This window comes from Rhinatrema bivittatum, chromosome 16, assembly GCF_901001135.1.
Source record: "Rhinatrema bivittatum chromosome 16, aRhiBiv1.1, whole genome shotgun sequence".
Taxonomy (NCBI): Eukaryota; Metazoa; Chordata; class Amphibia; order Gymnophiona; family Rhinatrematidae; genus Rhinatrema; species Rhinatrema bivittatum.
This window is the reverse complement of record NC_042630.1, coordinates 29,013,634-29,028,887: the sequence shown is the minus strand read 5'-3', so window position 1 is coordinate 29,028,887 and position 15,254 is coordinate 29,013,634. Positions and strand designations below refer to the sequence as shown.

Sequence of the window (15,254 nt, the reverse complement as noted above, 5' to 3'; positions counted from 1 at the left end):
GGATGAAAGTTCGTTAGAGGCCAGGACTTGGCTGATCTGGAAAGCTAAAGGAGCAGGAGGAAACTGCTTGGATCAAAAAGGGAAAAAAACAAGGAAACCCCCCCCCCCCCAACTGCCTGGGAAGAGGCCATTTGTGTCGGCTCGTGCGAGCCGGCAGCTTGCACGGGGCGGGCAGGGCTTCTTCTGGTTTGCTGTGTCAAGTAGCATCTTGGGGAAAAGCTCGAAGGGCAAATATTTTTACTTAGCGCCTGAGGAGGAAGAAACTAACAATGCGGGTAGACTTGGGATAGGCAATCACCCAAAACATGAAGCGGCTCCGGTTACTTCAGTACTGAGACCCCCCCCCACAAGCTCTGCCAATGCACCTCATTCTGCCCTGCAGCCACCTCCTGCTATTCCAGTACTGTAGACCCTCACACACAGCTCTGCCAATGCACCTCACTCCTGTTCTGCAGCACCCCCTGCTATTCCAGTACTGCACACAGCTCTGCCAATGCACCTCACTCCTGCCCTGCAGCACCCCCTGATATTCCAGTACTGAGACCCCACACACACAGCTCTGCCAATGCACCTCACTCCTGCCCTGCAGCACCCCCTGCTATTCCAGTACTGAGACCCCACAACACAGCTCTGCCAATGCACCTCACTCCTGCCCTGCAGCACCCCCTGCTATTCCAGTACTGAGACCCCCACACACAGCTCTGCCAATGCACCTCCCTCCTGCCCTGCAGCACCCCCTGCTATTCCAGTACTGCACACAGCTCTGCCAATGCACCTCACTCCTGCCCTGCAGCACCCCCTGATATTCCAGTACTGAGACCCCACACACAGCTCTGCCAATGCACCTCACTCCTGCCCTGCAGCACCCCCTGATATTCTAGTACTGAGACCCCCACACACAGCTCTGGCAATGCACCTCACTCCTGCCCTGCAGCACCCCCTGATATTCCAGTACTGAGACCCCCACACATAGCTCTGCCAATGCACCTCACTCCTGCCCTGCAGCACCCCCTGATATTCCAGTACTGAGACCCGTACACTCAGCTCTGCCAATGTACCTCATTCCTGTTATTCCAGTACTGAGACCCCCATGCACAGCTCTGCCAGCACACCTCACTCCTGCCTGCAGCATCCCCTCTGATTCTACCACTGATACCTGCTCAAACCTCCCCCCCCCAACTCTGCCAGTGCACCTCACTCCTGCCGGGCAGCACCCTCTGCTAATCCAGCGCTGGTTTTTGTTGAGTTTCCGTGACAGTAGTTTCACCTGCATTGCAGCTCTTTTCTGCAGCCCGAAGGTCTTTCTTTTTCAAGTTAGAACAAGTAAGAAAGAATTTCCTGTCTCCAGCTCCTTTCTGGGGATTTGAGGAGAAGCAGACAGGCGGGATGTGAGTGTTCCCCTATGCCTGTGCCCTGGATCTGTTTACCACTCCGTGCGGCTCCTTCACTACGCAGCGCAAGATACACAGAGCCAGCTACAGGCCTTCACTATATCTCAAGCTATAGGGTTCTCTTTCCTGAAAAAAAAAATACAAAAAAAACAGGGTGCAAGGCAGTGACTTCCTTTAGAAGTTCAGCTTTTAAAACATTTTTGCAATAAAAGTCAATTTTCAAAACCGTGAATTTGTTTGGCTGAAAGTGCAAGCCGAGGAGACTCATAAGGCTCCATATATTTCAGACAAGGCGATCCAGTCACACCTACTGATGCTTGGGACCTGTAGCTCTGATTGCCCCAAGAAACACAGGGTAAAACCAGGCCCGGCTGGTGAATCCAGGGTTCACGTGCGTGCCGCTGCCCGCGCAGGGGGCTGCGTGCGTGGAACCCCAGGCGTAGGCCAAGTCCCTTCACCCTTCATTGTCACAGGTACACTCGGATCATGAGCCCTCTGGGGCGGGGAACTGGTGTTCCTGAATGTGTAATTCGCTCTGAGCACAGTCATGGAAAAGTGAGCACTTAGAAGTTAGAACCAAATCCAGGGGCCCCCACGCCAGTGAGTGGTGAACCCCTTCCCCTCCCCGCACAGAACCCGCACTAAGGAAAAAAAAAATCGGACCAACAACGATGCTGAAAAAAAATCCTATTAAAACCGAAATCCACGGTATCCGACTGAACTGGGGCAGCTGCTTCGCTCTGAACCATCGTGGTCCAAGGCATCAGCTGGGTGCCTGATTTGCAGTTCTTCCTCGGCCAAGTTCGACGGCGCCGCTGTGAGCCACTTTGTGCGATGTCAGCTGCGTGACAGAAAGCTGGCAGAGACGCCGGCAAGAGCTGGCATTCCGGCTGCCCGTGACGCAGCAGGGGGGCAGACGGCAAGCTCAGCGGCTCCTCGCTTTCTAACGCCATCCAAACTTGCCCACCGGCTCCCCTAAATCAGATGGACTGTTTCCCGGATCCCTTAGTGGGAATTCAATATTCTGGAAGAGAAACCACTCAGGTCAAGTGACTGTATGGACGGTACTGCCTGATGGAGAAGAACATCGATCACAATCCCTCCCTACTGATGTCCTGGATAAGTTAAAATTACCCTCGGGGAGGGGGGAATAAAGATGAACTGAACATGCTAAAGGACTGAATTTTACAGAAAAAAATATAGCAAAATTGAGAGGGTTGTGAGATTCCCCAAGTGGTGAATGGGGAGCCTGTCAGAAGGATCTGAGAATAGCTTTAAGTTGCTTTCCAAGATGGGTCCTGGACAGTGAAAGAGCCCAATCTTAGCTGGATTGAAAACATAAAAACCGATTACGGGTTCCGAAAAGCCGAGGAATTAAATTCTCTCCACCGACACTCAAGGAGAATTGAACTGGTGGTGCCTTTTTGTCTTAAGTGGTGCAGCGTGCACTCCTCCAGTAAATCCGTGCCATTCGGTGTCATCGCTGCAGTGTACGCGCCGGGGGTCAATTGCTGCCTTTTTGGTGTTATCAGTGCAGTGCGAGCGCTTTTGGTACATTGGCGCGGCGTGCACTCCCGCGTTTGCCGTGCTCCTTACGGCCGATTCGGGGCCAAAGCCGTGGCGGTTTCCGTGCACCCCAGCCATCTTAATGGCAAAACGGGCATGTGCGGCAGCAGGCACCCAAGCAGTAACGCGGGCATGCGAGGAAGAGCCCAGATCATGCGAGAGGCTCTAACCTGACTGCCAGAGAACGGCGCCTTTCTAGATCCTGTGCCTGAGCCCGACCAGAAGATCTGCTCCATGATCTCTGAAGCAGTTTGGCCTGCCCTCTGAAACACAGCAGAAGCCCAACGGATGAGCAGGGCCGTGCAGTTTACAGAATGATTATCAAAAGATTAAAACACAGGAAGTGAAAGTCTAAGACGCCAGGGCACCCGCCGAGTGCAAGAGCCATTTACATAATGTATTACCATCATCTCCCTTCTCGCCCGGCCCCGTCCCCTTGTATCCTACTCCCGCCAGCGCGCACAGAGCCAGTGCTAAGGCACACTGGGGCAGGAGCTAAGGAAAGGGCCCTGCCAGTGGCCGGGACATCTCTCAGCTTTGCACTGCTGGGGCTCCAAGAAATTGCTCCTTTCTATCTCCCCAATCCACCCAAAAAAAGACAAAGTACGCACATTGGGCTCAACGCCTCCCCAGCACTTTCCCCCCACCTCTCCTTCCTGCCACACAATCTGCCCCATTTCTTCTCCCCAGCCCACACATTGCCCCACTCTCTCTTTATCCCTGTCACACACACTGCCCAATCTCTCTTCCCAACACACACACACTGCCCCATCTCTTCTCCCCAGCCCACACACTGCCGAATATCTCCTTTCCAACACACACACTGCCCAATCTCTCCTTCCCAACACACACACTGCCCAATCTCTCCTTCCCAACATACACACTGCTCAATCTCTCCTTCCCAACACACACACTGCTCAATCTCTCCTTCCTTTCCAACACACACACACTGCCCAATCTCTTCTCCCCAGCCCACACACTGCCCAATCTCTTCTCCCCAGCCCACACACTGCCCAATCTCTCCTCCCCAACACACACACTGCCCAATCTCTTCTCCCCAGCCCACACACACTGCCCAATCTCTCCTTCCCAACACACACACTGCTCAATCTCTCCTTCCCAACACACACACTGCCCAATCTCTTCTCCCCAGCCCACACACTGCCCAATCTCTTCTCCCCAGCCCACACACTGCCCAATCTCTCCTCCCCAACACACACACTGCCCAATCTCTCCTTCCTTTCCAACACACACACACTGCCCAATCTCTTCTCCCCAGCCCACACACTGCCCAATCTCTTCTCCCCAGCCCACACACTGCCCAATCTCTCCTCCCCAACACACACACTGCCCAATCTCTCCTTCCCAACACACACACTGCCCAATCTCTCCTTCCTTTCCAACACACACACACTGCCCAATCTCTTCTCCCCAGCCCACACACTGCCCAATCTCTTCTCCCCAGCCCACACACACTGCCCAATCTCTCCTTCCCAACACACACACTGCCGAATATCTCCTTCCCAACACACACACTGCCCAATCTCTTCTCCCCAGCCCACACACTGCCCAATCTCGCCTTCTTTTCCAACACACACACACTGCCCAATCTCTTCTCCCCAGCCCACACACTGCCCAATCTCTTCTCCCCAGCCCACACACTGCCCAATCTCTTCTCCCCAGCCCACACATTGCTTCACTCTCTCTCTATCCCTGCTACACACACTGCCTCATCTCTCTTCCCCAGCATGCACACTGCCTCATCTCTCCTCCCCAGCTCACACATTGCTTCACTCTCTATCCCTGCCACACACAGTGTCCAGTCTCTCTTCCCAACACACACACTGCCTCAACTCTCCTTCCAGCACGCACACTGCCCCATCTCTTCTCCCCAGCTCACACATTGCTTCACTCTCTATCCCTGCCACACACAGTGTCCAGTCTCTCTTCCCAACACACACACTGCCTCAACTCTCCTTCCCAGCACGCACACTGCCCCATCTCTCCTCCCCAGCTCACACATTGTTTCACTCTCTCTCTATCCCTGCCACACACACTGCCTCATCTCTCCTCCCCAGCACGCACACTGCCTCATCTCTCCTCCCCAGCATACACACTACCCCATCTCTTCTCCCCAGCTCACACATTGCTTCACTCTCTATCCCTGCCACACACACAGTCCAGTCTCTCTTCCCAACACACACTGTCTCAACTCTCCTCCCCAGCACACACACTGCCTCATCTCTCCTCCCCAGCATGCACCCTGCCTCATCTCTCCTCCCCAGCCCACACACTGCCCAATCTCTCCTCCCCAGCACGCACACTGCCCAATCTCTTCTCCCCAGCCCACACACTGCCCACTCTCTCCTTCCCAACACACACACTGCTCAATCTCTTCTCCCCAGCCCACACATTGCTTCACTCTCTCTCTATCCTTGCCACATACACTGCCTCATCTCTCCTCCCCAGCATGCACCCTGCCTCATCTCTCCTCCCCAGCACGCACACTGCCTCATCTCTCCTCCCCAGCCCACACACTGCCTCATCTCTCCTCCCCAGCATACACACTGCCCCATCTCTTCTCCCCAGCTCACACATTGCTTCACTCTCTCTCTATCCTTGCCACATACACTGCCTCATCTCTCCTCCCCAGCACGCACACTGCCTCATCTCTCCTCCCCAGCATACACACTGCCCCATCTCTTCTCCCCAGCTCACACATTGCTTCACTCTCTATCCCTGCCACACACACAGTCCAGTCTCTCTTCCCAACACACACACTGCCTCAACTCTCCTCCCCAGCACACACACTGCCTCATCTCTCCTCCCCAACACACACTCTCCCCAGCCCACACATTGCTTCCCTCTCTCTCAATCCCTGCCACACACACTGTCCAGTCTCTCTTCCCAACACACACACTGCCTCAATTCTCCTCCCCAGCCCACACACTACCCCATCTCTCCTCCCCAGCCCACACACTGCTTCATTCTCTCTCCATCCCCGCCACACACACTGCCCAATCTCTCCGCCCCAGCACACACATGCCCTCCCCCACTTCTCTGGCTCTGCAACCCACATGCACATTTCAGAATCTCTTTCCATAGGATATTGTTCAAATACAAGGTGTCGGCATCTTAAAGGCCTCTTGCAGGAATGTGCGCGTGACCAGTTTAATTAACATACGGTGATTTCATTAAGATCCAGCCTACTCGTGTGATTTATTAAGGCCACAAGGGTCTACAGAAGGGAAATTTTCTCCATGAAGAAAAGTTCTGCATTCAGTGCAAACAAAAAACCACCAAGCCACATCCTGAGAGCCTCTGAGGAGGAAGGAACTGGCAGAAAAAAAAAAAAGAGAAAAGAACTTTTCTAAAGCAAAATGATGTGCTCCATTTGCTCACGACTGCTGCAATCCTGTCTGAGTACGGGCGTGACAAGGGGCATCGCTTTGGTTGCCATCTTGGGTCCGAAGAATACGGCTTCTCCGCAGGCTGTGATGCCTGGCGCTGGACCAACTCAAGAGCTACCCAGCACAAGAGAGTGCCGGACCTCACGAGCCCCTTTCTTCTGATGGCAGGCAGTCCGCCAAGCTCCTCCATACTTTCTTGCGCTGGTCCGGTACGACGCATCGCAACCTGTGGCAATGCTGTCACGGTAACGCAAAGGGGCGTGCTGCAGGACCATGCTATTATACACGCCGTTAGCTTGGTCAGGGACACACAAGAGCCCAGAGTAATAGCACGGGCCTTAGGGACTCTGCCTGGCCTTCTGCAGCTAGGCCAGGACTCTTGGACCCTAGAAGGACACGCTTCTCAATTCTCCGGAAGAAGCTTTTAGCAATAATTCAATAGTAATATTTTTTATTGTATTTATTCCTTGGTTTATAGCTGCCATTGCCTCTCAGTGTACACAGTAAGAGTAGATGACAGGAGAGAAGGTACAGTCGGCCCACCCAGTCTGCCTCTCTATCTCTTCGGGCAGACGAACACAGAAATCCTTGTATTTAAACCAACACCAGCCCCCACCACCACTGTCACCGCTGCCCTCTATTCCTCTCCCAAGCATTGTCCAAACTCTGGCACAGCCCGGCCCCACCCTTCTCACTGAGGGCTAATTCCAGGCCTCATCCTCCCTGCTTCTTACAAAGCCCAGTCTTCCCCAGATCCACCCTCTGGGCAATCTTCTTCTACCCCTGTCCATGCTATCCCCCCCAATACCCGGTCTTCTTTCCCAGCTTACTCCCACCCTCACCGTGTGATCCTTTCACCACTATCCCAGGTGTGAGTCTCTCTCTCTCTCTCTCTCTCTCTCTCTCTCTCTCTCAAACGCATGCCCTCCCCCTCCTTCTGCTCGTGTGTTCTTGTCTTTCATCCTCAACCCTCCAACTGAATCTCCTAGGCTGCTTCTGACTTTTTGGCAAGTCCTTTCATGCTCCTTTCCCCCCCTGCATTCTGGGTACCACTAATGCTAATACCAAACAGAAGCCAGAGACCACAAATCCCATAATGCAACCGGGAGTGTAAGTTCAAAACCCAGGACTGGCCCAAAAGCTTCGTCCACAAGCTGGATTACCGCCAAGGTGCCATGCAAAATGTTTGTATTTTCCCACCACGATTTTGAGCTAACTTACTCATTCAATCCAAGCTGACATGGAGACAGCCATTTTGTTTGCTGGTGATGATGTCACCATGACATACACTGTACACCTCACCTCTGTATCTGTCCGCTACCAAAGTTGCACCACTATATACTTTATCATCATCTATGTCTGTTGGATGTTTACAGGTTGTAAGATAAAATGGGCCCAACTTTAAAAAGCATTTTACCCAAGTGAGTGGGCTTTTGAAATTGAATTGTCCAGAGGATTTTCTCGCCCAGGTGCACTCTACACACGTAAATGGCTTTTGAAATTGCTACGATAGCAGTTACATTTACAGGTGTAAATCTTTTTGAAAATTCACCTGAATGTGAACACGAATGATGCATATAAGATTACTATTGCAGTCAGGCATCAAAATCATGAAACAAAATGGCGGCCTCCAGCACCACGTGCGCTGGCTGATAAAATCTGCTCTGCACAAGTCCACCCCGCCTAGACCCCAGGTCTTTAGTAAAAGGGGAGAAAATGCAATGAATCGGATTCTCCGATAACCTTGCCTTGATGGCAGAGGATGAAGGACACCGTCGCTAGTCCCACAGCGTCTCCCAAGCACAACGAGCCAGCTACATAATGTAGGATTAATTGTCAGAAGGGGAAATGAAACAAGAAAAGGAGGATGACGTTGGAAGGAGAGGTACCCCAGAGGTTCAACGCGCAGGAGCGCGCTTCCAGCAGGCATAGTGATCTGTGAACACTGATCCACTGAAGGGTCCCAAAAGCGCAAATGTAATATCCACCCAGCAGCAATTAAACATACTTCAAACTTGAATTTCAAAATGCAAATAGTGAGACAGGGGAGTTGAGATCAGTGGGAAGGATTTTTCTAGTTTTTTTTAAATTATATAGTAATGGACATTTTATTATTATATTATATATATATTATTATATTATTGTATTATTCATGGATTACTGTATTTATTATTTAATGATTGCTTATTGTTTCCTTGTATTTTTATATTTGCAGTTTATCTAATGATGGTTTGAACTGTAATTGCCTAATGAATCATAAGCCGCTCTGAACAGTGGTTTTATTTTTTGACTGCAAAGGCAGGGGTGTAAAACACGACAGAAACAGCAAGTGCTCGCTGGGTTTGCCAAAGTAGCAATGTGCAAGGTTTTCATTTCAGCCTGTTGCTCTCGTTTTGGGTCTGCTGTCCTTTTTATTCCTAATACCCTCTTTGTTTCTGATATTTCTACATTCTTTGAAGGGAGGAGGAGGGAAGGAACAGGTCTCTATGCCTCTGGTCCCTGCTGACCTGGAGCAATCCGATAATCACTTCTTTTCCAGTAAGAGATGCAAAGACACCCAAGCTGGAGACCAGTTTTTGGTGTCTTGAGTTTGCATCCGAGTGCATTGTGGGGTTTTGCTGTTCCCGCATCCTCCATTTGAAATCAATATAGCAGGTACCAAACTGCAACTGATAGTCAAGGCGTCAAAAAAGGCAGGGCCGGCCTAAAGTCGACCTCCCTAAAATGGAGGGAGACTCTGTCATATCTCTAGAGATGAGAGAGAACCTCATTCCCATTAAATAAAAAAAAAAAATCAAATGGCAGAGAGAACCACCAATCCAGTGAACGGGCCAAAAGGCCTCAGTTCCAGAGCCCATAGGATTTCATTACAATGGCCACTACAGACACTGAGATATTCAGACTGCTGCCACTCACCTAATAGGAACAAACAGGAGGGAAAGGAATGGGGACGTTGGTCGGGAAAGAAGTTGGCCATAGAGGCAAAAACTCATAATCAAACGTTATAAAATTTATCCAAAGCAGGAAGCCTGCAAGGGAGTTCGTTGGACTGTTAGACGATAGAAGGATTAAAGGGGCACTTGGGGAAGATAAGGCCATCATGGAAAGACTAAATAAATTCTTTGATTTGGTGTTTACTGAAGAGGATGTTGGGGAGATACCCGCTCTGGAGAAGGTTTTCAAGGGTAACTATTCAGATAAACTGAACCAAATCAAGGTGAACCTGGAAGATGTAGTAGGCCAGATCGATAAAATAAAGAATAGCAAATCACCTGGACCAGATGGTATACACCCAAGGGTCTGAAGGAATTTAAAAAAAAATTAAATTTCAGACTTACTATAAGTAATTTGTAACCTATCATTAAAATCATCCATTGTATCTGAAGACTGGGAGGTGGCCAGTGTAACTCCAAAATATAAAAAGGGATCCAGGGTGATCCGGGAAACTATAGACTGGTGAGCCTGACTTCAGTGTTGAGAAAAATAGTGGAAACTATTCTGAAGAATAAAATCAGAGAACATATAGACATAATGTAATGAGGCACAGCCAGCATGGATTTACCCATGGGAAGTCTTGCCTCACAAATCTGCTTTTTTTTAAGGGGTGAGTAAGCATTTAGATAAAAGGTGAACCGGTAGATGTGGTGTATTTGAATTTTCAGAAGGCATTTGACAAAGTCCCTCCCTCATGAGAGGCTTCTACGAAAACTAAAAAGTCATGGGATAGGTGGTGATGTCCTTTCGTGGATTACAAACTGGTTAAAAACAGGAAACAGAGTAGGATTAAATGGTCAATTTTCTCAGTGGAAAAGGGTAAACAGTGGAGTGCCTCAGGGATCTGTACTTGGATCATTTATAAATATATTGAAAATATATTTATAAATGATCTGGAAAGGGACAGAGTGAGTGAGGTAATAAGATTTGCAGATGAAAAAATTATTCAGAGTAGTTAAATCACAAGCAGATTGTGATAAATTGCAGGAGGACCTTGTGAGGCTGGAAGATTGGACTTCCAAATGGCAGATGAAATTTAATCTGGACAAAGGCAAGGTGATGCATATAGTGAAAAATAATCCATGCTGGAGTTACATGATGTTAGGTTCCATTTTAGGAGCTACCACCCAGGAAAGAGATCTGGGCATCATAATTGGTATTACATTGAAATCGTCAGCTCAGCATGCTGTGGCAGTCAAAAATGCAATGTTAGGAATTATTAGGAAGGGAATGGCAAATAAAACAGAGGATGCCATAATGCCTCTGTATCGCTCCATGGTGAGACCGCAGTTTAAATACTGTGTGCAATTCTGGTCGCCACATCTCAAAAAAGATATAGTTGCACTGGAGATAATACAAAGAAGGGCAACCAAAATGATAAAGGGAATGGAACGGCTCCTCTATGAGGAAAGACTAAAGAGGTTAGGGCTGTTCAGCTTGAAGAAGAGACGGCTGAGGGGGGATATGATAGAGGTCAACAAAATCATTAAAGGACTTGAACAGTAAATGTGAAACAGTTATTTACTCTTTCGGATAATAGAAGGACTAGGGGGCACTCCATGAAGTTAGCAAGTAGCACATTTAAAACAAATTGGAGAAAATTCTTTTTCACTCAAAAGTACAATTAAGCTCTGGAATTCATTGCCAGAGGATGTAGTTAAAGCAGCTAGTAAGGCTGAGTTTAAAAAAGGGTTGGATAAGTTCTTGGAGGAGAAGTCCATAAACTGCTATTAATCAATAGGGAATAGCCCCTGCTTGTTGCCAGCATTAGTAGCAGGGAATTTATTTAATGTTTGGATACTTACCAGGTACTTGTGACTTGGTTTGACCACTATTGGAGAGAGGATACTGGGCTTGATGGGCCCTTGGTCTGACCCAGTATGGCATATCTTATATCCCCCTCTCTGTATTGGCGTTATGCAGAAGCAAAAACTCAACCAGGTGCGAGAGTCAACACATGGCTGGATTAGGCAACCTTGTTGGTGATTTGGAAGGTGGGAGCAAGGAGGAGAAGTACCACACCCTACTCTAACTCTCCATATACTCAAGGGGTGGGAGAATTAGACACACACACATAGATGGATGCAGGGGGGTCGGATCTGCTTAAGAGAATGTGAACCTCACTCTGGACCTGCCCACAGAAACGTCAGCAAAGGTGCATGAACCCTACCTCATCCATTCTCACCCGCCTCCCTGAGATTTCACCAAGCCTCGACAATGCTCTGGAGTGCCAGAGTTCAATGGCAAATGAAGGAGCTGCCCTTCAAATGGACCATGTCCGGCTGGGTCAGAGGTTAGCAGAGCAGGTCATGTCATCTTAGCTTTCTCGTAAAAGCTATCAGAAAGCCTGAAGGTGCAGCTAAGCAACAGTTAACTTTCCATTTGCTGGAAACTATAATTGAAAATGGTTTTCAGCTAGTGTGAATTACTACTTCAACCTTGAAAGAACGGGAATAAAGTAACAAAAACTATGCATTTTCTCTGAAGGAGACAATGAAACCGGCCGTAAACTACTCCCTTGCCATCACTGGGGCTCACTGAGCTTCCAAAGTGAATGGCTGATCTGGGAGCAATGTGTGGGCAGTCAGCAGGGACAGCAAAGTTGATATTAAGATCAAATTAATTTAAGCAAAGTAGCAATAGCTTAATGGATGTTAGTCTTCTGGTACAGAGGGAAGTGTCGATGGAGAACATCTGGCGCTGGCAGGGGATGTGCATATTTTTGTTAGCAGAAGATTTACGGTGAGCATTTAAAACAGAGGGTGACCGGGAGAGGCAGGAAGACTCTGCACTTTGCAAGACCAGCTGTCGGGTGAGCCAAAGTGATAAACACAGGTGACAAACCTTCTTCTGGGCCAAGGGAAGTTCTTGTTAATCTGATTTATATATACACACGGACTAATTTTCATCATGGGATATAACAAAAACTAAGGAGTATTATCCTGTAAGCAGTCAAGCTCTGGCGTGCTGCTGGGATATATCTTTGCAGGGTAGACGGGGCTAACTGGGCAGACTCGACTGGCCAATTGATCTTTTTCTGCCATCATCAACCAATAATGATATTTATAAGTGTTATTACACATTCTTGCATGTTAAAAGATTTAGAGGCACATCCCAAGAGCTGAAGGCATTTGACTTTTGATTCAGTGTCATTCAATGAAGTTTGAATTGTATGCATCATTCTATAGCAGGGTATAAGCCATACTTTACAGTGCTGTAATATCATCATTTAGGTTTAAGAACTCTTTTTTTTTTTTTTCTGTATGTCTTTTCTGCAGCTAAAATGGAAACCTTTAGCTCCAGAGACCTGGCTCTTCAAGCCCAGAAGAAGATCTTGAGCCGGATGGCTACCAAGTCGATGGTCAACATGTTCATCGATGACACCAGCAGCGAGATCCTAGATGAGCTCTACCGGGTCTCCAAGGAGTACACCAAGAACAAAGCAGAATCCCACAAGGTCATCAAGAACTTGATCAAGGTTGCTGTCAAGATTGGCGTCCTCTATCGCAACAACCGCTTCAGCACAGAGGAACTGGACTTGGCTGAAGAGTTCAAGAAGAAGCTGCATCAGGGTGCCATGACGGCCATCAGCTTTTACGAGGTGGAGTTCACCTTTGAGAAAGGCGTGCTCTCAGGGATCCTGAGGGACTGCAGGAACTTGCTGCTACAATTGGTTGATAAACATTTGACGCCCAAGTCACATGACCGCATCAGACATGTCTTTGATCACTTTGCCAATGAGGAGCTGCTTGGCGAGCTCTACAACCCTACAGGGCCCTTAAAGCCTCACCTCCAGAAAATCTACGAGGGCATGAACAAACTAATTGACGAGGGCAAGTTGTAGGGAGAAGGGATCGAGGCAGCCTTTCCCATTGTTGGACTGTTGCTAGGGTGACAATAGAGAACCAAGTCACCGGGCACAGGTGGCACCAAGCCCTGGATTTCTCCCACTGCATGCCAGTACAATCTTTACTTGTTTCTCCTTCAATGAAACCAGTTTCAAAATGTTTCCAGAAGCAGTCGAACAAACATTCTTTCTGAAGTTCAAAATGTGGTTTAATAGGTAGACACAGGCTGTGCTGTAATCCATATTCTCCTAAGCAGGGCAGTAGGGTGGGAGTTCCCCCTCCTTCTAGACCTGGAGTAAAGAGGGACTTTGGGCATTGAACAACAAAAACTAAGATCTTGGATGAGGGGTTGGATCTGTGCATGTTCTGAGAGGTCCAAGTCTTGCTGTGCCAGCGTGTCCCAAATCCATTTGCCACCTCCATAAACCCCCCTCCCCCCCCCCATGACACAACAAGTACACCGAGCCTTCAAGGTTTCTACCCAAGAAACGGCAGCTTTCAGAAATCCAAGCAATATCTTCACGACTCATTGACAACTTCTGTGACTTTTTTACATTGCGCACTAACATTAAGAGATGTCTCCACCGAGCACAGCTTGGCTGCTTTTCTGTCCTTAGGAGCAGTTTTCACACCGGTGCTGTATGCCAGGCCGTAAAGGGGTTCAGTCACTAAACCTTCGCTCCAAAAGGTATATCGGGAGGGTTAGGGCAGGGCAGTTTGGTAGTATCAACCCGAAAGCTCATGCGTGGAAGCCGCAGAGTGATTGGCTAATGAAGTTACTTTGGGTCATGGTACCCGTACTGGAAGTTAACACTACAGGGTGTGACGTCACAACTCTTGCACACTGAGTAGCTTTGAAGGCAAATCGCTCGGCCTTTCAAAGGGTCTTGAGGGCCTTGGCAAGTCTGGCCCTATAGTGCCGAGTGAAGCATTTCCCGACCTGGTCCCCAGGCTCCCCCCCCCCAACGGGTCAGCTGCTCAGGATCTCCGCCCAGAATAAGCTCGAGGCAGATTTTCACGCCACGGCTTCCCAGCGCATGCAGATTACCAGGATTTATCATTATGAATGGACAAGCAAACCCAAACGGGCTGGAGGGCTCCCGAGGACTGCGCTGAGGGCCACCGACCCAAGGTGCGGGGCAGGCAGAGAAGTCCCTGCCACAGTCCTCCATAAAAAAACTCACAGCTTGCGGGAACCTCATGCATGGACGTGTTCACATCACTCCTGAAGACCCGAGCCTTGGCTCCCAAACACAGATCCCCCTCCGGGCCTGGCTTTCAGCATAAGCAAAGCTATGCAAATTCACCGGTTTCCTCAATCCAACACCCGCAAATACTTTTCATTGCTATTTCCTGTGGCCAGCCTGAAAACCAGACCAGAGATCTGAGTTTGAAAAAAAACCCGAGATGTTAATCACTCGGGGGGGGTCACAGCAACCCTGTGGGGCGGGGGTGGGGGGGTGGGAGGGATTTTCTTGGCTGGCAGGGTAAGATGGCAGCAGCAGCAGCATCTTCAAACCCAACTGGAGCATGGATGCAGGCATCAGAAGGGCAGGAGGAGGCAGCGTCCGGGACCTCAGGGGAGGGAAAAAATGAGAGCAGCAGGTAATGACAGGGACAGAGGCTGCAGGGGGAGAGAAAGGAATGGAGAGAGAAATGCAAAGACCAGGTGCTCCCACTGCCAACTTATTGGGGGGAAGGGGAGAGGTGAAAGATGGGAGTGCATGACGAATGTATTTCAGCCCCTGTCATCTAAGTCCTGGAGGAGTTTAGAATCCCCTGGTCACAGCAAGCATGAATACAGCACAGAGAGCTGAAGAGCAGGCATTGTACTGATACTTGTAAAGCATGAATACAGCACAGAGAGCTGAAGAGCAGGCATTGTACTGATACTTGTAAAGCATGAATACAGCACAGAGAGCTGAAGAGCAGGCATTGTACTGATACTTGTAAAGCATGAATACAGCACAGAGAGCTGAAGAGCAGGCATTGTACTGATACTTGTAAAGCATGAATACAGCACAGAGAGCTGAAGAGCAGGCATT

General features: G+C 49.2%; 1 protein-coding gene across 1 annotated transcript; it reads left to right on the top strand.

Moving 5' to 3' along the window:
• Nucleotides 1-12,642: 12,642 nt before the first annotated feature.
• Nucleotides 12,643-15,125, top strand: LOC115078319 (tumor necrosis factor alpha-induced protein 8-like protein 2). Its single transcript, XM_029581195.1, has one exon. It carries the CDS (start codon nucleotides 12,645-12,647, stop codon nucleotides 13,203-13,205), a length of 561 nt encoding a protein of 186 aa, XP_029437055.1. The 5' UTR covers nucleotides 12,643-12,644; the 3' UTR covers nucleotides 13,206-15,125.
• The last annotated feature ends 129 nt before the right edge of the window (nucleotides 15,126-15,254 follow it).

Coding starts and splice junctions, on each gene's coding strand:
- LOC115078319 (XM_029581195.1), top strand. CDS start 12,645: ATGGAAACCTTTAGCTCCAGAGACCTGGCTCTTCAAGCCCAGAAGAAG.